This window comes from Apteryx mantelli, chromosome 4 (genome assembly GCF_036417845.1).
Source record: "Apteryx mantelli isolate bAptMan1 chromosome 4, bAptMan1.hap1, whole genome shotgun sequence".
In the NCBI taxonomy this organism is placed as follows: domain Eukaryota; kingdom Metazoa; phylum Chordata; class Aves; order Apterygiformes; family Apterygidae; genus Apteryx; species Apteryx mantelli.
Genome location: NC_089981.1, coordinates 87,501,395 through 87,524,880, shown reverse-complemented (window position 1 = coordinate 87,524,880; position 23,486 = coordinate 87,501,395). Strand labels below are relative to the sequence as shown.

At 41.3% G+C, this 23,486-nt stretch overlaps 1 protein-coding gene across 1 annotated transcript in view; it reads right to left on the bottom strand.

Moving 5' to 3' along the window:
- SOS2 (SOS Ras/Rho guanine nucleotide exchange factor 2) overlaps positions 1 to 23,335 on the bottom strand; it is a 57,737-nt gene extending 34,402 nt beyond the window's left edge. The window contains exons 1-6 of the mRNA XM_067295195.1: positions 23,088 to 23,335; positions 9,685 to 9,810; positions 6,238 to 6,369; positions 4,273 to 4,437; positions 3,380 to 3,583; positions 1,706 to 1,849 (exon numbers count right to left, since the gene is read on the bottom strand). Of these exons, the coding sequence (XP_067151296.1) occupies positions 1,706 to 1,849; positions 3,380 to 3,583; positions 4,273 to 4,437; positions 6,238 to 6,369; positions 9,685 to 9,810; positions 23,088 to 23,174 (858 nt within the window). The 5' untranslated portion in view covers positions 23,175 to 23,335. The remainder of the gene's footprint in view (positions 1 to 1,705; positions 1,850 to 3,379; positions 3,584 to 4,272; positions 4,438 to 6,237; positions 6,370 to 9,684; positions 9,811 to 23,087) is intronic.
- Positions 23,336 to 23,486: the final 151 nt, after the last annotated feature.

Genomic DNA, 23,486 nt, shown 5'->3' with positions numbered 1-23,486 from the left:
GAGAATATAAAGCGAGACGATCGAACAGGCTAGTTGTTAAGTAGGTCTCACTCTGTGCTACTTGAATTTTTAAATTCAAACTTACCACCTGTATAAAAAGTAGGTTTGAAGAATAATCTGTTCCTCAATTCCTAAGTTTTTCGGTTAATAAAAAGCAAGTCAGATTTTTATTCATTGAAAAGGATTTGTTTCCCTTAAAGAACAGGATGTCTAAGAGTAACTTTTGCAATAAACACATATGTATGTTTTCCAGAACTGTGCTGTACTATTTCAAATTTTAAGATTTGGTTTTCAATTTTTATGTAATAGCTATTTACTTTAATCCACTGTTCAAATGCTTCTCGTCACCGTTATATAAGCAATTTATGCTTTTAACATCTTAAGAAGTAAACCAAAATTCAACCAGACTTTTCTATTGTATGAGTGGTAGCTTATTCAAGTAAGGCCAGCAAAACTTGATCTTTATGGTATATTCATAAGTGGGCTGAAGAGTATATGGGCTGAAGGACACGTATTCTTCACACCCAAACAAAACGCAGTTGTTTTGCAGACAGCACTGGTACGCTCATGCACTCCTCTGATTTTAAAAACTGAACGTACATAAAAGTGAAATAGAAAAGTTACTGGTTGCCATTTTCTGTATAAATATAGTAATTTTGAGATAAAAACATTAACTTCTTATTCACCGTGTGGCTCATCTGAGATGCATTCCCAGGCACACACACTCACACACGCAGGCCAGAACACCTCATTTGATGTCCACAGGGTTTACCTGATTATGTTTTAGCTCAAAACACTGGGCTCAATACACCTTTCAAGAAGGACTAGGCTTGATTCAAACATGTTCAAAGGCAGCAAAAACTCCACACCTACCTTGATAAGTTGTTCCAAGAGTTAGCTAACCTGACATTTGGAAAGGCGTGCCTTATTTCTAAGCTGAACTGTCCTGTTACCTTTCAGATGCTGCTTTTTGTTCTGCCTTTCTCTGCTCAATTACAGAGTCATTTCATACTCTGTTCTCAGGTCATGAAGGTACTTATATTCCTATCTTATTTTGATTGAATGAACTGATACAGTGAGCTATCTCACTGTAAAGCACTTTTTCAAAAACTTTACTTTTATAGGTCAATGAATATCAATAGCCCTTTTGCTACAAGGCTGCATGGTGTGTTCCTGCTCATTTGTGTGTCTCTCTTGATACTTCATTCCTTTCCAGTCATTACTTTGCAGAAATATTTCCCAATCTAGATGTGCAATAATGCATTCGTCTGAATTAAGAACACATTTTGTTTGAATTAGTCCAGTTTACAGAGTAAGGCAAGTCACTCGGACATCTTGCAGAGCTAGGTCCACCTGCTAGGATTTTTGCATAGTGCTGGGCCTGACACCAATTCCTAAAGAAAAAAAAGACCACCTTCTTTCAGGAAGCAATCCCAGCTAATTACTTTTCAAATCCGCATCCCTACAGCACTGTAGCTTTCCCATTCCCAAAGAAGATTTTAGTTTTGTATTTACATACTAGATATGATTTCTATGACAGGTAGAAAATACTTTGAGTACACTTTAGCCTACCTAATAAAGAATGGGTAGGGAACATCTCTGTTCGGAGTTTATTAAAAGGACCTTTTACAGCTGTAAATTTATCAAATATCAGTCCTGACCCAAAGCTTATTAAGAAAACAGAACAATGATTTAAAAAACTTACCTCTGCAAGATCTTCAAAGCAGCTGCCAGCCAAAGGATGCGGGCTACTTTCATCAGTCATTTCAACAGTATCTTCAATCAATCCTAAAAGCTTCACTGTCAACTCATGAATATCTGAAATGTTGCTAAATATCACATCGATATCCTGCAAATATAAAATATACCTTAGTAGCATTCAGAATCATGCATTTTGTTTATATAAATACCAGAGTGTTTTTAGTGAAGTCTGAACCAAAAGGCAAGTGGAGAGGAGCCAACAAAGAGCTAGGAAGAAAGTTAAGTTACATGGTTTTCCCAGCCCAGCAGGCTTGTCTGGGCCCATCCAATATTGCATAATTCTAACCCCAGTGAAAGCAAGCACACCAGCCTTCCCAGGCCGCAGCAGCAGCAGTCCTGGCACAGGCTGTTCACTGCTTCGGACAGAAACGTCTGGCCTTTTCAGCCACAGCTCACAGCTGTTATTTTCCCTTCTGCTGATTCTTGTCTCTCAGAACACAACATGAAGGAGGCAATTTAAAAGCAGCTCTAAGGTCAGATCCTCAAAACCACAGGTAAAACTAAAGCAGCTACTTAACTACTTTAGCTAAATACTACTTGGGTTCAGAGAAGGAACTGTCCTTTTTCAAATCTGTTTTTAGATTTTTCAAATCCACACCCCTCAAACACTCCCAACTATGCAGTCTCTTCTGACGACCTGCACTCTTCCCTCAGTCCCTCTGAAACACTCTTCTTTAAAGCCTTCTACCTAACTCGCCCCAGCCTAACACTGCAGCTCGCTTTATCTCCTGACAGCCCCAAGACCATGGCGATCTCTTCATGGGGACAAGCAATTTGTAAATCTTTCATACCCATTCCCATATAACGGAAGAATACTCCTCAGCTCCAACACATTGCTCCCTTCTCCTCCCACCTTCTTCATTTGAGTTCTGTCCCAACACTTGCACAACTCTCCGATACCCAGTCAGCTACTGAGGAACCTCCACGCTCAGCTGTAATGGGAACGTCTCCTGCTGCCTCTCTCTAACGTTCTGGAACTACCGCAGAATCCCAGTGCAGGTTCTGCTGGCCTGGTCCCCTTCTCCTTCCTCTCACTTGAAGGATTCACCGATCTCTCATTATTATTTCTTCTCTCGCAAGAGCCGAGTTTTTTGGGGTTTTTTTTTGTTTTTTTTTAAAAGACTCCAGCCTCCTGAAAACAGACTTTGCCACAAATACAGTTTCAAGCAGTTATCAAAATAGATTTCCTTCACAATCATACGCTAGAGAATCTGGGGCCAAGGGCTGATTTCTTTGCAGTTTCTGCAGAGAGGGGTGCCCTGGAGTAGACTTCAAATGTCAATTCAAGCATTCATCTGCATTCACTGTGCATGCAGGTAGATAACTGTGAATTTTTGTTTTAAGCAAAAGTGTCACTATTACATACTTGACCAAAGGGCATTAGCTATTGCTGGCATCCAACAGGGAATCTTGACTATTAAACCTCACCGAGAGCAGTAGTCTTCAGACTATGAATGGCAATTTCTCCATTTTATTTCACAGTCAGCTGTTGTTATGCACTAGCATACAATAAAGCAAATTTAATTTTACATCTAATACAGTTAATGTAAAATTGATATGCTATGGCTGCCAATGGAGAAATTAGCATTATACATCAATAACCTATTAAAGGACTTACATTTGGTGTGAACAACTTTCTGTTAGATAGGAAAGCTTCCCGAAATACTTTTATTATCAGATTCAACTCCCGCAGATATTGTCTTTCTTCTGCAATTTCATTTCTCACTAGGTCATAGTAGTTGAGTTCCCCAGAAGAAGAGGGTTCATCTTCGCAGAGAGAAACCAAACCAATGTCATCCTGATCAAACATATCCATCAAAACCTAGCAAAGAAATTTAATTTATTAAAAAAAAAAAAAAAAATCAGAGGAAAGCCTGATTTTTACACTTGGTTCAAGCTCAACCGTTTCAATGTGTCCAGAGAAATCCTTTGAGTTTTTAATACAATACTTTCTGTGATCACTTTCACAAGGGAGTAATATTTAAACTTTGGCAGGAGAAGGCTGGATCAGTTGCCAAAGCGATTTTCCCCTTTATAAGTTAGTTCGACCTAGAAAACAAGTTACAATTCATGCAGAACCAACTTTGAAAACAAGGCATCTTGAACAAGCTTTTGACAAAACCCTCCTGATGAAGATAAAATTCAACAAAAATGTTTCTCATTTTAATGAGGACGAAAACTAAAGGTTCTTTTTTGTGCCGCAAAGAAGAAAAGAGCCATCACTACAAAGTGACATCAGGAGGACGTTAACACAGCTGGTAAATAAAGGACAGTATCATTTTCCATCCTTATATTGTTTTATAAGAAGCCCTACTGTTCCAAAATTTAACAGGCTTAATTGACACAGGTTAAGTCTTTACTGTGACAGGCCTGCCATAGAAAAAAAAAGAGATGTTTATGAATATAAGACTAGTGTCTCTCATATCTTATTTTGGATGAGTTTTTTAAATATTATCTCCCGTATCTACCTCCTTATCTTTCCAAAAGACAATTTTAATCCCATCTCCTTACCTTATCAGCACACATTGACACTTTTATGTCTTGCTGGGAGATCTCAAAGTGTCGTATATTGAAAACATAGTTTCCAGCCAGCTTTAAGATGTCAGCTGAGATGTATTCCAAGACAGCCACAATATACAGAGAGACGTGGTAATCTACTTTATAACCTAGGACCTCCTGCAAATTGAAAACAAGAAAAACAACAATGCTATTTATTCCTGAAATTCATTCTGACTAACAATTCATACATTTTGTTTCTACTGAAATTAATCTTGTCTGTGTTGATAATTCACAGCAATGTAACAGCCAGGGCAAAGGACAGCAAATGAAAATTCAATCAACAGGGTCAAAGGAAACGCTTGCAAATAATTCCCTACGACATTTTGCCATATACAGACCAGATGAAAAGCTAGAGAACTTACAGTAATCCTTCCCCTAAAAATAAATCTTAAAAATAGGGTTCCTTCAAGGGAAGGGACCTCACTGGAATTACCCTTGTACCCAAATGCTAGTCTACATCTATGTATACTGCAGGGACTGTGGCCCAAATCTGGACTCTTGAGAAAAGAGCACACTACATTTTAATTTGTTTCTGACAGAAAAAGTTGTCTTTAATGAAACTACGGACTGTATGCTCAACCTCTTACACGCTACGATCCATTTTAGTCCACCCGTTAGCTTTTCACTTTGTATAGTCAAAGGTATCTGCATACTTGTATTAACATGAAATAATTAGAGAGAAAAGTCTGGACAGAAAAAAACCCACAATGAATGTTGCACCTGCTCTTTTAGCTACGTGCTCCTTGTTCTGTACTGCACGTACCGTACCATGCAGTCTCTGTTTGTGACAGGACTGCCAGGAATAAATACAGACAAGTTCACACATTTGAATAAACTAATGTCTCTCTCATCCTGTTTTGATGTATCTTCTAAAAATCACATTCTTTATCTATGTCCACACACTTCTAAAGCAGACTTTATGAAAGCCAGCGTTCTCTAGAAAGGTCTTATTTGATGCTTTTCTTTCCAAACATTTATCCCAATCTCATTAACTACCACAAACCGAGACATCGTATATAAGAGCACAGTGACTACTCCTGAAAAAGCGCTTTAATTTCTGCTTATGCTTGAATGATGTTTCTTCAAAGGAGCAGACAGGAGATTACACAATCTACTTCAAGCTAGCGGGAAATGTTGGTGCAACAATGCCACCTCCGGAGAATGGCAATTTTTTTAAGTTTTGAAGCACAAGCAAAATAAATAGAAGAAAACCAAAGAAACCGCAGTGTTTAATTCAACTACAGGGGCACGGTACGAGTAGATACTTACTGTATGACACTAAACCTTGACTATAAGCAAGGAGTTCTATATCTGTTGTAAACGACATGACATTTAAGAATCAAGATGGCCCCTCTCCTTCTCAAAACCTGCCAATAATACAGTCTGTCTTTGGTCTTTTGTTATGCCTTTGCAAATCTATTGATTTTAAAATGAAGGCATCAGTGAAACTCAACAATGAAATCAATACACATCTTAGTTGATGGCATATGAGGAACAGGATCTACTTGTTTTCCATTCCATTCCTCTACTTTGACTTCTGCGGCATTTTGAAACAAAGCTCTAGAACGGTGTCACTGAAGTGGGTAAGGTATTTGTGTTTGTTTGGATTTTAGTTATGTTAAAATATAACTGGTCATATTTCAAAGCAGAATAACATATTAACAAACTAAGGTCTAGAATATGATGGACTTAGGGATTTAGATTTATTACACACTACAGTAATATGTGTACTGTTCTGTGGTGACTCTTAACTCCTTCAGCCAACATGAGAAACTTACCTACATTCTTATTCACAATAGTTTTCACACAAATTGAAGAAATATTTTTAAAGTATAACTTTTACAGTAACAATACAGCTGGAGGGACCGGGGCGGGTTAGTTATCAGGTAGTAGTTATCAGGTTGCTGTTTTAAATACCTTTAATAAAGGATGTATTTTGTCCACAGGTAGCAGGAGAGGGTTTCTTCTTTTTCGTTTCTCTATAGCAGACTGTGCATCAGCAATCGCCCACTTGTCTATTGGATGAGGAAATGTCTTTTGAACGCGCTCCTGTCCAAACATAAAGGATGCACTTAGATTAACCGCAGTAATCAAAGACAAGTTTAAAGAACAAAACAAAACAGCAAATTACTTCCTCTGCAGTATAGCCAATTATCCTCCTCCTCAGTGTTTGCAACATGTTCTCCCAACTTTTCTCCTTCTTATCCAATTCAGCTTCACTCCTTTCAACAATCCCAAACAACCTCCTTTCCCTAAGCATCAAGTACTCCTTCAAATCTCCTAAAACAACTCCTGCTCTTGATCTTTACATCAGCGGAGTGGCAAGAAACCTCAGCTGAGAGCAGGAGCCCAAAAAATAAACAACATGAGGAAGTACTAAACAGCTCATAGTCTAAATGAAGAAAACAAGTAGGTATTGTTCTAATTTCACAGAAGTCCAGCGTGTAACTTGCCCTGCGTCACATCAAGTTTATGGCAGAAACGGAAAGCAAACGCAGGATCTCCAAACTACACGTAGGGCTGTGATTCATGAACAAGGCCGGCTCCAGCCAGCGCTCCTGCAAGCTCACACCTTCCCTGTTGCATGGCCAGTCGCAACACCTGCAGCTTACAGCCCACAACACCGTGGTAAACTGTAACCCGCTTCAGGTTACTTTTATATGGATTCACATTTCTACGGCTGCTATATGAACAGGCGAGAGGATCTCTGCAACAGAACAAGCAGCTTTGGGCAGGAGTCGCACACCTCAGCAAACCCAGACTAAGCCTGTAAGCCCCTCGGTCCATGCTTTTCATGAAGTTACCCAGTCCTCCTGCTGCCGTGGCAGCTACTGGGAGTTAGGGAATTAATCGCTACACTTGGAACCTACAACTATTCTAAACGGAACCCTAATGCCTGCTTCTTAAGTGACTTTGGGAAAACTGATTTTAAAAATAAACGGGAGTATTAGCCATCCCATAAAGAACACAAAAGACAAGGGAGTTTTTGCCAACACATCACAACTGCAATGGCTCCGTTCAGTTCTCAGAGGTGAGCGGTGATCACTTGACTTTACACCCCGAAAGCTGTTGCACGGCACACTACGGTGCTCTTCCCCCCCTCCCGACATTCCCAGGAAGGCACAGTACGTGGTGTGGTGCCAAACTCAGTCTCCGCTTTGGATCTTTAACCTGAGCTAAACGACAGCTTTCCCATCCGTCCAGCACCCGGGCAACACTGAGGTCTGGATGGGTGAAAGTCCAGACGCGAGCTGCTTTATAGATTATCTACGAACGATCCTAGGAAGGTGGTGTAATCCATGTGTCCCTTTGATAAAAAGATTTTCCTGCATATTCTGAAATTTAGCAGACTTGGCATTTTCTCAGCGGCAGCTTCCCAATATTAGCACACGACCATTTAACACTCGACCTGCAGCACCAGCTGTTCGTGCCAGGTAACTGCACTGGGCCCTTTCCTCCCAGACAGGAGCCTAAAACTCTAGGCTGGTTTACTGAAACAAACTTTTCTTGGGATTCCATGGGAAGGTCACCCAGAAAATGGAGGCAACGTGGAATTCGGCTGTTCGTCAACATACCAATTCATTTCACAAGTAACATATGTCATTTGCAGTTGGACTTTACTGGTTCCCAATGCTCTGCTGGGAACAATTCAAAGGGCTTTTTCTCATCTATAGAGTCTGTTATAATTTGAGACTTCAGACCTTGATCTTTCAGACCTGATTAAGTTTATAACGCACAAATAGTTCCATTAACTCCAGGCTGCTACGTAAGTATCTGCATGATAAACTTTAGAGATCACAGCTCTCATGTTTCCTCTCAACAGCTAAGAACAGCTGAGGAGCAGAACCAGAAGCCTTCAAACATGAACCTCAGGTGCCTGCCGGCAGCGCAGTCCTGAGTACTGTATTGTATTTTCCTGGGTTTGGAAGAGTCTGAACATGTTGACCTATGGAACAATAAAGTTTTGGGGAGCCTGTTACCGCTCTTTAGACTCAGCTCCATGTTTTTAAATGAAATAACTGTCATATTGCTAAGTGCAATAATGTTTTATTATTCACAGCCTTAAAATATCAGGTATATTTAAAGCAATACACCACATAGGATTTAGTTGCGATATTCGTAACTGCAACTCAAAGAGTTGGCAGTTTTCTCAGAAGATTGTGGGTATTGCGTGCACTTTTTTGCAAACAGTAATTTGTGGAGCTTATACATACCCGAAGAAAAATTCTTAATTCCCGTGTACACAGGGTAATTTTATCAGCTCACAATTCAGAAGCAGAAAACTACAGAGTTGCTGTGTAGAGTAATCAGTGCTGTCTCAATCTGTCCTATGTACTAAGTGGTTTGATGGGCTGGGAACTGGAGAAGGAACATGAAATTTCTCAGCCTCCCATCAAAAGTTCAAATCCAGACTGATAGTAGTAACAATCCTGAGAGCTATTAAGCGATTATTAAGTTTTGCTTTTGTTTAGTCATACTATAATCTTCATGCATCGGTATTACAAAATACATTAATCATAAACCAAAATTAATAATTAATGAATTGAGTCAATGTGGAATAAAGGATGATTATTGTATCTAATAAGAATCTAAAACCCCTTAGGCAATTATTTTGTAAACATTTTATATTTATTTCCATGACAAATATATAGAATATCAAATGAGGACTTTACTTTGCTGTTGGCTGAAAGCCCTAGACGTATAGATGGCTGCAAAAATAATACTCTGCAAAGCCAGACTATAATGTGCAACAGCTACATGAAATCACTTTCTCTCTCTAGACTGTATACTGAAGCACACTCCATTAAAGCCCTCATTTTGTGACCGATGACACAAAAGCAGACAGCTGCAATTATACAAGAGCCTCAGTGAGTTCAATAAAGTTCCAGGAACACACAACTCTCTTCCCTCAGCTGCAGAATCCAGGCCTAACAACAGTAACCTTTCTTTACAATATTTATATTTTTCTGACCATATTAATGGCAAAGAGGAGGAAAAATTGAAACATCCTTTCATTCTATTAACTCTATTCATTTAATTCTATTCCTGTTTCATTTTATTAATTCTATTCATTGTATTAAAGCAGCAGAAAATCTTTCAAAACTATTCTTCTTTTATAAAAATAATATTGAAGGAAAACATTCCCACCATTTCCATTCTGAAGCCCTCTATAACAAACGGTGTTTCCAATTAAGCTTGCCTTATGAAAGTAGAATACTAGATAGTTTTTTAGAAAATTAGTATTAGCAAGCTCTGCTCTTCAGATTTGCCTTGCTTTAACTTCAACCTGCATCGTTCAAAATACTTTAGTTCCTCTTAGTGACTCTGTAAGCAAGCACTTCATCTTCCAGTATCTAGTCTTACCTCTACATCTTGGACAGTCCGTGGCTGAGCAATGCATAGTTTGTTTAGCAGCTGAAGTATCAACTCTTCAATATAATAAAGGGAATCTTCTTTTGCTGAAAGGTTTGGGTGAACCTGTTGTTGAACCTGTCCAAAAGAATTAGCATTTTTTTCATTCAGAAGTTTTACTGAATGATGAACTGTAGAAAACACAGAGTAACTCTATATTTCAGTGCTGCAAATTCCCACACTTCTAGTAATTTCCCACAAGCTTCCTATGTAGTTAAGATGGCAATTCCTACTCCTGCAAAGTTAGTGTTTCTATTCAATTAAAAACTAAGTGTTTGGCCTTTATGGTTGGGAAGAAATTCTAAGTGTGTAAGTCAAGGCAGGCTTCTGCTAAAGATGCAGTGAAAATAATCAGTTTGGGTTAGCTCCTTTAATTCCACACTTGTTCACCCACAGAAGGAGTAAGATACAGTTGTACCTACCACTACCAAAGAGTACTTGATAATCGTGAACAGAGGAGGAGCATGGGTCCACCAGAGGAAAAGACTCAAGAAGCAAGGACACTGGGGAAAGAGAACCAACCAGGCTAGCAGGGTACAGAATTAACATCCTCTTAAAACGCGTGGCCACTAAAACACATGGCCACAACACTGGAGAACAGCTGGAACAACTCTTGAGATGCCTCAGGAACAGAAAACTAACTAGAGCATGATATGCTCTGAGGCATGAGAAAAAGAGATATGAAATACAAATCTATGTCAGAGAGGGGGACCTAAGGAAAAGCATGTGTAAGAACACAAGAGTGTCAAGACTAGAAAATACACTGTGAGAAAAGGTGACTTCCACTTCTCTCTGATACAAGGCAGGATAACACCTTTTATGTCACTTCATGGAGATTAATCACAGCTTTTCAGCTAGACCAAATAAGCTTAAACAGGCAACCTCAACATATGCTCACACCAGCTAAAGGGCCACAGATAACTCTCCCCGGTCCAACCTGACTGTTTTCCTACTAAAAATCTCCCCCAAAACAAACAATCACCCCACCCTAAAAACCCTGAAGAGTTGGTCTAGATACTCAGTTTTGCTTGGCAGGCTCTCACTCAGGAAAACACTAACTAGGTCATAAACTATAGCCAAAAGATTCATAAAGAACACAATCCAGGGAAATTCCCTACTTTCCCCATACAAATTCTATGATAATCACCTCAAAAAAGTAAACTTCCATACTTAAGAGTGGCGTTCTGTATGTGCTTTCAAACACAAGGCCAACGGATTGGTACTTTCTCAGGGGAAGAGATGGAATAACACCTTTGGGTCCAATTCTGATCCCCTGAAATACAGGTGCTCATCTGTCCACAGACAACGGGCGAGTACACAAAGCACCTGGGGGCTCTGAGGGCTTCCCCCCAACTAACTAATCAATTCATAGCACTCAATTTGCAGCCCTGAAGGCTTTTGTAAGCTGTGCAAAAACAGGACCAACGAGAAGCGAGGTGTCTTGGCGGCTTCCTTCACTGCCTGCAGCAGAGGAGGGTCCACAGAGCTGCCTCAGGAGCCAGAGCTACCGCAAGGCACTACGACCCCATGCCCTGAGGTGGCACGGCCTGGAAAGAAGAGGGGAAAGCAGGACTCCACTTTGTCCCCACATCTCCGCACAAAAAGAGACGAGGGGCCAGGTGGGCCAGCAGGCAGGGAGAGGAAGCACAGACCCACCGAGGGGAACACCAGCAGAGGCAGCTGCCCTACATCGCAGCATCCCAGAAGCAGAGACGATGACTTGGATGGAGAGGTCTGCTAAAGCACTGCTCCAAGATTGCAGAGCACCGACGAGGACCTCACATACCAAGGATGGCAATGCAAGTGTCTCAGGGGAGTAGGCTGGGATACTGAAAATGTGAAAACATATTTTGGTGCAAATTATACTGGAGTTGGTGGCTTAGATATTACACAGGGATGGTGAAAAGTGATAGCCAACCATGTGGACTGCTGTGCAATATCCAGGGTGAACATGATGGGGGAAAGAAACCCCCACAGATAACAAGTCACATTTCTAGAGCTTAGTTCTACACTGCTATCATCCTTCCTTGAAAAGGAGGTGAAGAAACGTATCAACAAAGCAGTTTTAAACTAAGAGAGCAGGGAATACGCATTCTGGTTCTAATCCAGTTTTGTCACAGAGTTTTTGTATAGACCAGTACGTTTGTTTTTTTTTTTAAAAAACTCAAGTATGAATACTTCTCTGCTTCATGTAACTGTTATACAGCTCATCTGTATACAAGATCACGTACTACTGAAAGAACCCCCCCCCCAAGCCACCCTTTAAAAACACTTACTTAAGACTGCAGGTTTTCAACAATAGTCAGTGCATTTCATGCTCTTCCTGAGCATGAGAGTTTAATTCATAAAACAATGGAAAACCAGGAAGTGTCAAGTTAAGGTCCCGCCATGTCTCTCTTGCAAGAGCGCTACTACGGCAAAACCATTAGCTAGCTAACTAGGAAATAAGCTGAAATGATACTTCCCACACAGGGAAACCTTACTGATGCCCCACAGAAATGTCAAGAACAGGAGCTATAAGAAGATGAGAAAGAGAAGCTGTGCTCCCCTTCAGAGAAGAGGGAAAACTCCAATTTCCTGTAGCCATTCTCCTCCTCTTATGACAGTCACTCACTTTAAAAACCAAAGTCACTGCCACTAGGAAAATTACTTTACTCATAACTAACTTCAGTTCGCAGGCATGACCAGCTCACGGCATACTGTACTCTCCTCAGCTTTGTCAAGAGCACAGGGATACCCCGCACCTTTGAGAGCCAAGCAGAGGAGCACTCAGCCCTCTTCAAACACTGGGAGAGAATCTCAGCTTCCTCCAACGAACACAAAAACAGGTCCTGGAGCCAATTTTGCTACAGAAGGAGCAAAACTGATGACGAATCCCAGCATTTCATGGTTGAGACTACTCTTACTAGCGCATTCAGAAATCAGTTTCTGTTTGAAATGATACAGGCTACCTTAACATGACCTGCTTAGAGCATCACAGAAAGGTCCCTGAAGTACTCATGAACACCCAGGCTTTAAGAGGAATTATTTTGACACAAGTGCCATGACAGAGAAAAACAATTTCATAGTGAGACACTGGCAAAACAAAAAGATAGTTATAAAAGCCGTTCAATGGCAAATCAAATGCTGCTGCTCCATCACGGACAAAACACTTACTATTTACAGTATTCAACTACATCCCGATTGAAAGAGCAGAAAAAACAAGGAGTGGATGCTTGCCAAATCACTGAATGTATGGAAAAAAGCAGGAGAAATAACTGAGGACATGTTTCTTCTGGAAGGCACATCCACTGAGCTCAGGTTCAAACTGGAATATTGGAGTGCAGCATTATTAGTAGGCATGCAATAATACAGTAGTTAACACAGGGCTAAACTTTGATTTGACTTGCAACCACTTCCTTTAAAGTTCAAAATACTTAAAAACACAATGTGTTGCACTCTCCAGCTACAACTCTGCAGTAAGAATACTGAGAGAAAGTATCGGAGAAACATGTTTTTTTACTCCTCCTCTCTCTGAAACAGCCCAAGCAGAGTCCTTGAAGTCATTAAAGAGGGAGATTAAGATTAGAAGGACTAGCTATTCTTCCACTGCTTGTCATTCACATAAGATTATTCCTTCCTGATCTGTTTCAAAGAATAGGAATGAAATAACAGGTATAAGTCCTTTAAGTGTGGCATTTAAAAATGGCCCTAAGGCCCTTCTGGGGATTTAAAGGATCCGCTCTTACTTTAAATGGGAGTTCCTAAAACAGTTCTTTCCTTTGCCCCTCTTCTTGACTTCTCCCTGCTCTTCCACCCCTCCAACACTTGCATATTTGATGAAAATCCAGCAGCTGCTTCACAGGGGCGTCTCCCTCCTCTGGCCGTAGCCTCCAGTTAACGCTTGCCTGCGGCACAAGAGCCAGGGCTGCCTCCGAGAGCCTGACTGCGTCCACCCCGGCAGCAGCTCAGGAAGAGACTGAAAGGGAACTTAAAGGTAAATTTAGCTCCTGCCCCTCTTTCTTTCTGACGGGCAGGTCAACGCACCATGCCACCAAAGTTCCTAGAGAAAACAGGCAGCTGCGGAGAGGAAGTCAAGCTCCAGACTCCTTCTCAAAGAGATTTTAATATTTGTTATAGACCCTTGGGAAAAAAAAGTCTGTTAAGAAAAGATGGGGATGAAAGCTTTTCAAGGAGATAATCAACAGTACTAGGATTACAAACAAGCTAATCTTATATTTTAGAGCTACTAAAAGGGCAAGCTTAATTTTGAACCTTAGGAGTTCTGAGATTCAGACTTCATGCCAGTAATATCTGATCTTGGGGACAATTCTGAAGTCCTGAATATAAATGCATGGATCAGAGCATTTGATCTGAAACAACAAAAAGTTGAGGAAAAACTACTGGAGTAAAAATGGCAAGTAACTTCTTTTTAGCCTGCACTAATGAGACAAACCAGATGTTTGGCTACACAGTCTAAATATATTTTCACGTAATACATGTATTTTGGTAGTAAAAACCCACTCAGAAAGCTCAGCTTGTTCCATAGTAAGAACAAGTGCAAAACAAGAGTTTGTTCATAAAAAAAAAAACAGAAATACCCCAAACTCATGCTTATGCAAATCAAGTCTTTGGCAGCACAAACCATCGAAAGCACGTGAATTTGTATTTCTGAAAGACTAGATTACAACATCGCTACTTATTCTCTACTTATATTAATAAACAACCACACACTCAGAAAATGATATTCCAGTACTACTTGCATTTTCAGAACAAAAAATTTCTGATTAAAAAAATGCCACCACAAAACCTGTTAGTGGGATGATACAATGACTCTAACGCTTTCTATGCCAACAGGACAGCTTTGTAAAATGCCTGTTAAATTTCCAAACTTTTCATAACAAAAAACTACTCATTCCCCTTTTCCTACAGCTACCGATTTTAACTTAGAAATGATTCATATTTTACTTGCCCCTTAAAAACACAGTTATACTAGATCAGTGGACAAGTAAAACTCTGGAGGGCTGTTTGTTTACTTGAGGAACACAGCATATAAATTTAGGAGCAAGAAAAATAATTAGAACATGAAAGCTAAATATTTACTAGCATGGCTTGATTACAATCTTGCCAACACTTGTCAGTATTTCCATACACTGTGTTCAAGCTGATGAAAGTACATCATTGACAAAGAAAGTAGTTCTAGACTTGCCCAGGACTGAGATGTTAAAAGCCAGGAAGAAGAAAATATGAATCAGATAAATGGCTCTTTTTAAGTTGGGCTTTTATTCCTCCTTATCTTTCCTCTTCTAAAGATAACACTGCCCACTAAAAAACATGGAACATCAGCTCCAAAAGCATTTTTAATCCATCAGTCTGGATGATTTATACTCATGCTCTGGAGGGAGAGGGGAACCAGATGAAGTAACTTAAAGGCCTGTAATGCTCTTACTCAGTGAAAAATGACAGCACCGATATCCCCAATTTCCAAGTGAAATTGATACTCTCCTACAGGCATTTAGAAAGAACCACGAAGATTTCAGGACTTGAAGAGATATCCCGCATAAAAATGCACTGTAATTTTTTTTTTTAAATGACTGCACTAATTTGTAACTTTACTTCCAATACAGCCATTTCTAGATGGGCCGTCTTTCTTAAACCAAACTATTAAACGCTAACAGAGAAAGGGGCAAAGTAGTCCCTTAAGCAAAGGGGAATTTAATAAGTGATCTGCAAACAGCATTTTATCTTTTTACTGCAATTCTAAAATCTTTGCTGCATGGTTAGCAAAATGAAGTATTCACACAACACAGTTACTGAGCTACCAAAGGAATCTCGGCAGCAGATCATTCATCCTGCTGTTGTATCTCACATATGTTGATCCCTGGAAGTGATTACACATACAGGGATGGTTGTTAAACAGTCATCCTAAAACGCCACTTCCACGTTAACTTTTTTTGGCTTTAGCTCTTTAACTACCAATATATATTATATTCTAGAGGAGAATAAAGTTGAGGGGAGTAAGTAAAAGACATCCACGATCAGTGGAGCAGACAGGGATCTGCATTCCGGAATAGCACTGCAGAACACGGTCCTAAAATCTGCTGGGAAGTGCGCTTGGTGCAAACAAACACATAGATTGATAATAGCATAAATGCAGAGCTCGACTGGCAATTTATCAACCAACGGGGACCCGCTAGCCCTCCATCCTTTTCCGTAAGCCTATATAGCTAGAGCATGTAATACGCTTACACAGCATTTTGTGAAGCTGAGTGCTGCAACACTGCTAGTGCAGCCCTGGAGAATAAGAGCACGAGACCGAGTCTCTGGATCCTACCGCCATCAGATTGATTCCAGGCTATTGCTGATGACTGCACAGGCGTATTTGCTCAAAGAGCTGCCGGCTGGTAGTTTCTCCTGGGCTAGCCTGCTTGCACTTCCCTACCATGCTTCACTTCTTCCTCAATCTCCTCTACGGTTCATTTTTTGTCTCTTGCAACATCTTCATACTCCCTGCTTTTCTATCCAAACAAGTAACTTTTCCTTTTTGCAGCCGATTGCATCTCTTTAAGCAAAGGCTAAAAGAGAAACTAAAAAAACAAAAAAACAAAACAAAAATAAAACCAAAACACATGTATGTGTATGTGTGTTTATACACACACAAACATATATATATTTATACCTTAAAAACATATGGGAAAGTAAGCATTTAGATTTTATCTATCCATATAAAATGCCTTGTTTAAATTGAGATAAGCCCTAAATGAACAAGACACAGTCCCTGCCCTATGAGATGGAAGAAAAGCAACACAACCAGTGGGGAGAGTGCTCTGCACACATCCTACTTTAATGTTAACAGATTCCAAGTCTCTCCCAACTATTCAACATACCACTTCCCTAAGAGCTATTCCCAAGTCCAAATCCAGCACCTTCAAGCTCCCTCTCCCCACATTTCACATCATGTCTTTCCAAATATGAATAGCTCACTCAAGCAGACCGAATTATTCAAACAAGCCAATAACTTTTTCAATGATGTCTTCAGAAGATTCAAAAATGAAGATTAATTCATGAGCAGCAGAGGACAGCAAGGTATAGACAGCAGCAGAGTTTGGGAAAGCTGCATGGCAAGGTTGGAGATTATACTGAAAGTGAAGAGAACAGAGGGATGCAATAAAATATGATATACAGCAAAAAACAAAGACACGTACTGCTAAAAAAAAAAAAAAAAAAAAGCCAAAGCTTAAATATGGCACAGCAGAGAAGGGGAGACAGTGCAGACCGGCAGAGATATTGCTTTGTGAACCACGTGGTCACTAAAACAACATCGAGAATTGCGGGAAGCGTCAGGAGAATGAAAGAGGCTATAAAGACTGGAAAGAAAGAAGTCCTCAGGGATAGTGCTAAGCACGTTTTTGAAATGAGTAAGCCACTGAAATCAAGGAATGTAATACACAACTCATTTGGAAAGCCTGAGAAAAAAAGGAATTGGTGAAGTAATTATAAAGGCAAATAACAGCCGCAACAGCTTCTCCAGAAGAGATAATGCTTGCACTGTGGGGAGAAGAAAGATGCAAAAAGTTAAGGAGACCAGGAGAGGTGGTGGAGAGGAGACATCTATTGCAACAGGTGGGGCAGTTCAAATCAGAGCATGAAACGCATGAAATTTGGGAGATGAAAAAATAAGAGAAAACCATGTTGTTTGACAATTTTTTTCAGGTTTCAGGAAAGAGGATGCAGGAGGGGATGCGGTTTAGTGGATTTACAGGAATGCTGTTTTGACAAGTAAGCAAGGGGGAATTACAGAAAAGGGGTTCCAGGAGAACGGAGAAAAAAAAAACCTGCTTTGGCAAGAAATTTGGCAGCACTGAGAGGGTGCGAGGGGAATTCGGCAGAGCCACGTGACTGTCTGTAGTCACTGTCGAAGCATGGGCACCAGATGTACGGAGATTTTAATCCAATTCTTCACATAAATGGATTACACAGTATGCAAAGGGGGCAAAATGATCAAACGTGAGGGGAATAAAGGAGCAAGATCAAAGTGAATTAGGGCAGCAAACAATTTTTTTTTTTTCTTTCTGTGACTTGTTAGCCTGGCAATTCCTTAAGCCAACACAAACGCCAATTTCCATATTCCATTTTAACAACATAGGTAGGAAGTGTTTCTTCTGCTACTGCTGCCAAATAAAATTACACTCTTCCTACTATTTTTAAATGCCTCAGAACCAAAAACTACCTTCAGTTCATGCCAGGGGCTGAGCAAATTCTATTACTATTTGTCAACTGCAAAATCCAGTCACAGTATTTAAGCTAAACAGTGTAATAGCTGCAACAGAAAAGGTGTGGAAAAAATAGGATTTTAATAAAAGGGACTAGTCCCTTTGGTTGCAAAAATTATTTATGATAGTGAGTCAAAATTGATAGTGATAGTGTGACAAAAAGATTTCAGGCTACTTATAAGTAACAGACCAGAAAACTACATGTAGAGATACACAACCGCTACCAGGGTTATTAAAATAATAATAAAAAAAAGGTATGGAGGAATCGGGCTATTGTTTAAAGAAGTTGTGATAACTACCACTCAGTAGGAACTTAGTGTTCCCTTCCGCACCTCCGTCCATGTTTCAGCCGTGGACGCAGTGCTGCGGTGCAACAATCTTAGCTTCAAACCTCTACAGAGTGTGCGCATTTCAGGGAAATTTCAAATCGAGCATCCTCCTCACTTCCCTTGTTTCACATAAAGGCACTCAGGTTTGCAGGTACTGCAAAAACCTGCAAAGGTTCTGCTGTTTCAGAGCTCAAAGAAGTATGTTTTTTAGAAGTTAAATGACCTAACAGACACCAAAACTAAGTATCAGTATTATTTTAAAATACCATAATGTAACAAGCAACTTTACAGTCGAAATTACAAAGCTGTCAAGTGCATAAAATAATTCATACCTTGTGGGCCCGATCCTGCAACGGGAAACGCGCAGGCAAACTGCACTTGACAGAGCAGGGAAGAAACAGGGCACCCCCTCTGCTGCTATTAGGGACCAGGAGCCTAATGTGCAACCTTAGCAGGAATTGTTCTGCTACATATCAACTCCCTTGTGCTTTACAGTATAGAACAGCACTGAATTAATGTAAACTTCAAAAGTGTGTTCAAAACGGTCTTTTATATTTCTGAAAGCAACATTTGCTAAGAATAAACCCTTTAGTCATGCTCTAGAAATCTGATGAGTAGTGCAGAGCAATAGTGGAATTGTTTTAGAAAATGCAAATAGTGTACAGTGCAATGATTACACCGACATGTACAGTGCCTCCAAAAACGCAAGTATTAACTGTTTAACGGTTTCTATTTGCAGATAATGGAAAAAATGAAAACAAAAATACCCAAGATGCTTGTGAATTTGATTTAGAAAAATCTATTCAACAAACTAAGAACCTAAAGCAACTGACTGCACAGCTCCTGTTTACAGAAATAGATTTTTAATTTGCCAGTGGATCTGTAAAAGTGCACACAGGTGACAATTCAGCTTAAGAATGTGCAGAGAATAGCTTACAGCAAATGAATCAGTATGTGCATGTCCAACAACACGCTATGCGCCGTTTCAAAAATGCACGCTAGTTCTACAGAGTTAGCTATTTTATTTTGAGAACTCGTTGGAAACCACGGGACTAGAAGTTTATTCCAGGTAGCAACCTAAGATGTTTGGCACTAATGAAGCTTTCGATGACAATTCCCAACAAACTTCTGTAGAATGCAAGCCCAGCACATAAAAACTGGGACCTTCAAAGGGTCACTGGGAGTTAAGTGCTCAGCTGTCACCATGACATTCGTGCCTCATTTTCTCAGGCTCTCCTGAAATCCCAGTCTAAAATTAACAGATATAACATCAAAGCATTGACACCAACTTGGAAAAATCATCTCAGTTCTGGAAAGTTTTATCTGGAAATAAGTTGACAATAGGCATTAACAGGATTTGGCGTATGATCTGTACTGGGAAACCCAGTTACAAAATTGAAACGCTGGCTTTAGAAACACGTTGCATAGTTTGACATCCTTCCTTAAAGGCCATCAGGCTAGAAAAGGCTAAGAAAAAAAAAAGAAGAAGAAGAAAAAAAAAAAGCCGCCACCACCAAAAACTGCATGTGAAAGACAAGAATGGGCCCTGAATCCCAAACTGGGATGAGGGGGAAACTTGCTGGATAGGGCCAATTAGGGAAGGAGAGAAGGGAGCGGGGAGGAGAGCGCTGGCTCCCCACCACCACCGTCTCCCCTGGTGGGGACGCTGGGGCGGCAGAGGAGACCCTCGCTCACGGCTCCCCCAAACTGCACCCCGAAACCGCCCCAAGCCACCGAGCAGCAGCTTTGATGACGCCTGCTGGTGGCAGCAGCACGGAGGACTCAAGCACAGCTAACCTCGCTCGCAGGCACTTGGAAACGCATGTGATTTCTGTTAGAACAGCTGTGTACATACTGGGAGTATTATTCCAAGAGACATCGTGAGTCTTTAATAACCAAATTAGCTCCCGGATAAAAAGCCGTTATAAAGCTTAAACCATAGTTCTGCTTGAAGTGATTTACTTAGTACAAACCACAGTTCGAATAGCCGTAATGCAAGTGGCCAGATAAAAATGCTATTTTTCTAATTCGTTTACTTTGACAGGACTTCTACAACGAGTTTCATTATATTCGTTTCCTACTTGCAGAGATTTTCAGCACAGTGCAACAGAGGGAAAAAAAATGTTTTAGAGTAAGGGCATGCTTGTAAACCTACTGGCTCGAAGAGAGGAAATACATGACACTACTTTAAAAGTTTCAACTTACCGGATTCCAAGGTGGCAGCACTAAGGATGCAGTGATTTACATACAAAAAAATAAAAACGTCTATTTTAGTCATGTCTTTTGGTTTTGCTTTTTTGTTTTTTCCCCCCCCTCACACATTAGGTATAATTTAGCACTCTGCACTAATCTTAAGGTTATATAACTGCTTACGTTCACAAAGAATATTGTTCAAAGGACAGATTCTCACCTTTTCTACATATTAAAAACTGATGTATTTTACCAGATCTTTTTCACTCATGATTTCTGTCAAGTGTCAACTGCACAGAATCAAATGTAAATGCAATGGCTTTAAATTGTTTTGATAAAAAAGTGACCCTAAGCTTGCTGAATGCAAATGAAAGAATCAAGCTCTTCAAAGCGTATCGTTGACTTAAAATTCAAGAAGCAAGGAAATATTATCTGTTGTCAGTGAACTGAACTGACTCGTTATTCCATTCCGCATCTTTTGTACTTTAGAATTAAGATTTCTCACACCTCACCATACACAAGGAAAAACAAAAGCTTTTCTCTTTTTCTATTACCAGTTTCTCTACTTCAAGAAGTATTCATTAAAAGGAAGGCTTTCAAATATGGGAAATAAAATACTCTCTCTGCATTTGCAGAGTAAGTTACTGTGATAAAAAGACAGTTTAGAAATTCAACAAACTCTGATTCCAGCTGTTTAACTAAAACAGCTTCTGAAGCTCAATAGACTTCCTCTAAAATTTTGATTGCAAAAGCATGCTGCTTGAAAAGACAGTATCTAAACTGGCTGACAAGCACAGATTTTTAAACCTACTTGCAGTAAATTTATAAACTTTTTCAAAAATTGCATTAACACTTTATAAATTCTGAAACCAACACAAAATCAGATGCTTTAGTGCACACTTTGGTTTCAGTGCAACATTTTCCAGCTATCCTGTAAGTAACGGAAATGCTCTCAACTCATTATCTAATGCAAAAGTGCCAGATGTAAACAAAATAACAATCCATAAATTTTCTAAAGTGTTCTGGTTTAAAAATCTCCAGTGTCAATATTAGGGCATTTGATCTTTTAAACAGGATTTTAAAACTGAGAGCCTGACTGCAATAACTGGAACAATGATACAATTTTGTTTTGACTCACTGATACTGCATGTTCATAAAAGAAATACCCATTACAGTAGGATTGCTTCATGCTCAAGGGTGGGTACTCCAGACAAGGAATTTTCCCAGGAGGAAAAAAAATTGTCTATAAGCAACTACACATTTTCACAAGCAGCCACTGGGATCAAAAATTTATTTTCTCTGTTTTAGAAAGTCTAAGTTTCTGTTCTATTTCTTTTCACCAAAATCAAGTGTTCAGAGTGACAGTAAGAACTGGTAAGAGCAGCATTAATCCACCAACTTTTACATTGTTCTTATTCTAAAACAAGAACACTTTTAAAGATGTAAAGAAATCCGCTTGGGTCAAACTGATATTGCTATACCTCACATTTGGTGGATGCGGTTAGTGTCAAGGAGATGTTTTACATTTTAACCACTGGCAACCACCTCAGGTAGGAAGAACAGCGTGGCAGGCTTTAAGCTTCCCAAGACCCACTGGAGAGCAACTACCATCGTCAAGAGGAGGTTCAGGAGCGAAAATGAGAAAATCCGGGATTGCTCAAGCAGATGGTTAGTGGTTTTTATGCCAGCCACAAGACTACTAACTGCATTCACTAGCTTTTAATACAAGTGACACAAATACAAATAAAAAAAAATTTTTTTTAAGAGAATTATTACCCTCTACTTCCACTCTCTATAGATCTGACAGCATTACTAAAACTATTACTGGGGAAAAAAAAAGACAAAAACCACTCGTGAGTGTCTGAACTATTTGTATTACAGCACTACCCAACACCAAAGATGCAGATCTGTATCCCACTGTATTAGGAAATACATAAATGACCCTCAACCTTTGCTAATCCACGAGCAACAAGCAAACGACACACAACCAAAGGACACGGTCCGCCGCGCTCCCCGCTAGCCTCAATTTAACTCATTCCCCCGATGCGAGCAGCGTCCTGCCCGAGTGACAAGCTGGGGACCACCTTGCCATGAAAAAAAAAAAAATACGTCAAATAAATAAATAAATAAATAAATAAATCTGTCGGCCGGCAGCGGCTGAGTGGTTCCCCCCAGGGTTTCTCCCGTTTATGCAGCGGGCGGTCGCTCCTGCGGCGCTGCCTTCACCCCACCGCCGCCGGTTACCTTCCTCATCAACGCGTCCTAAGTAACGGCCAGGGCGGCGGAGGCTCCTCAGCGCGACGGCCAGCAAGGGCCCGGTGCCGGGAAGCGCTGCTTTGGGGGGGGGGGGGGGGGAACGCGATGGCGAAGGGACGGACGGCGTCTCCCGCGCAACGGGACGCGGCTGCGGCAGGGCGGGGAGCGGCGGCGAGACCCCCGCGCGAGGCGACGGTTACGGGGGGGGGGGGGAAGGGGGGCGCGCGCCCCTCCCCCGCCCGGCGCCGCGCGTGGGGGAGGGGCGCCCTGAGGGGCAGGTGCCGCCCGCCCCACCCGCCGCCGCCGCCGCCGCCGCGGGCGGACTGACCTTGCGCAGGGCGGGCACGAAGAGCCCCCGCCATTTCGGGCCGTTCTCCTCGCCGAAGAACTCGTAGGGCTGCGGCGGCGGCTGCATGGCGCCCGCCGGCCGCTCCTCCGCATGGGGCCCGCCCGCCCTCGCCGCTCCCGCTCGGCTACCGCGCCGGGGGCATGAGGGGGAAGGAGGGGCGCCGAGGAGAAGCCGCCGCCGCCGCTCGTCAGGGCCGGGCCGGGCCGCGCTGGGCTCTCGGCCGCCTCATGCGGGGCCGCCGCTTGCCTCGCTCGCTCGCTCGCTCACCCCCCCGCCCGGCCACCCATCACATCCGGCGCGGGAGGGGGCCGGGCTCCGGGCCGCTCGCCGTGCGCTGGCGGCACGGCGGGTGAGGCGCCGCCGTCCCCGCTCGCCGCG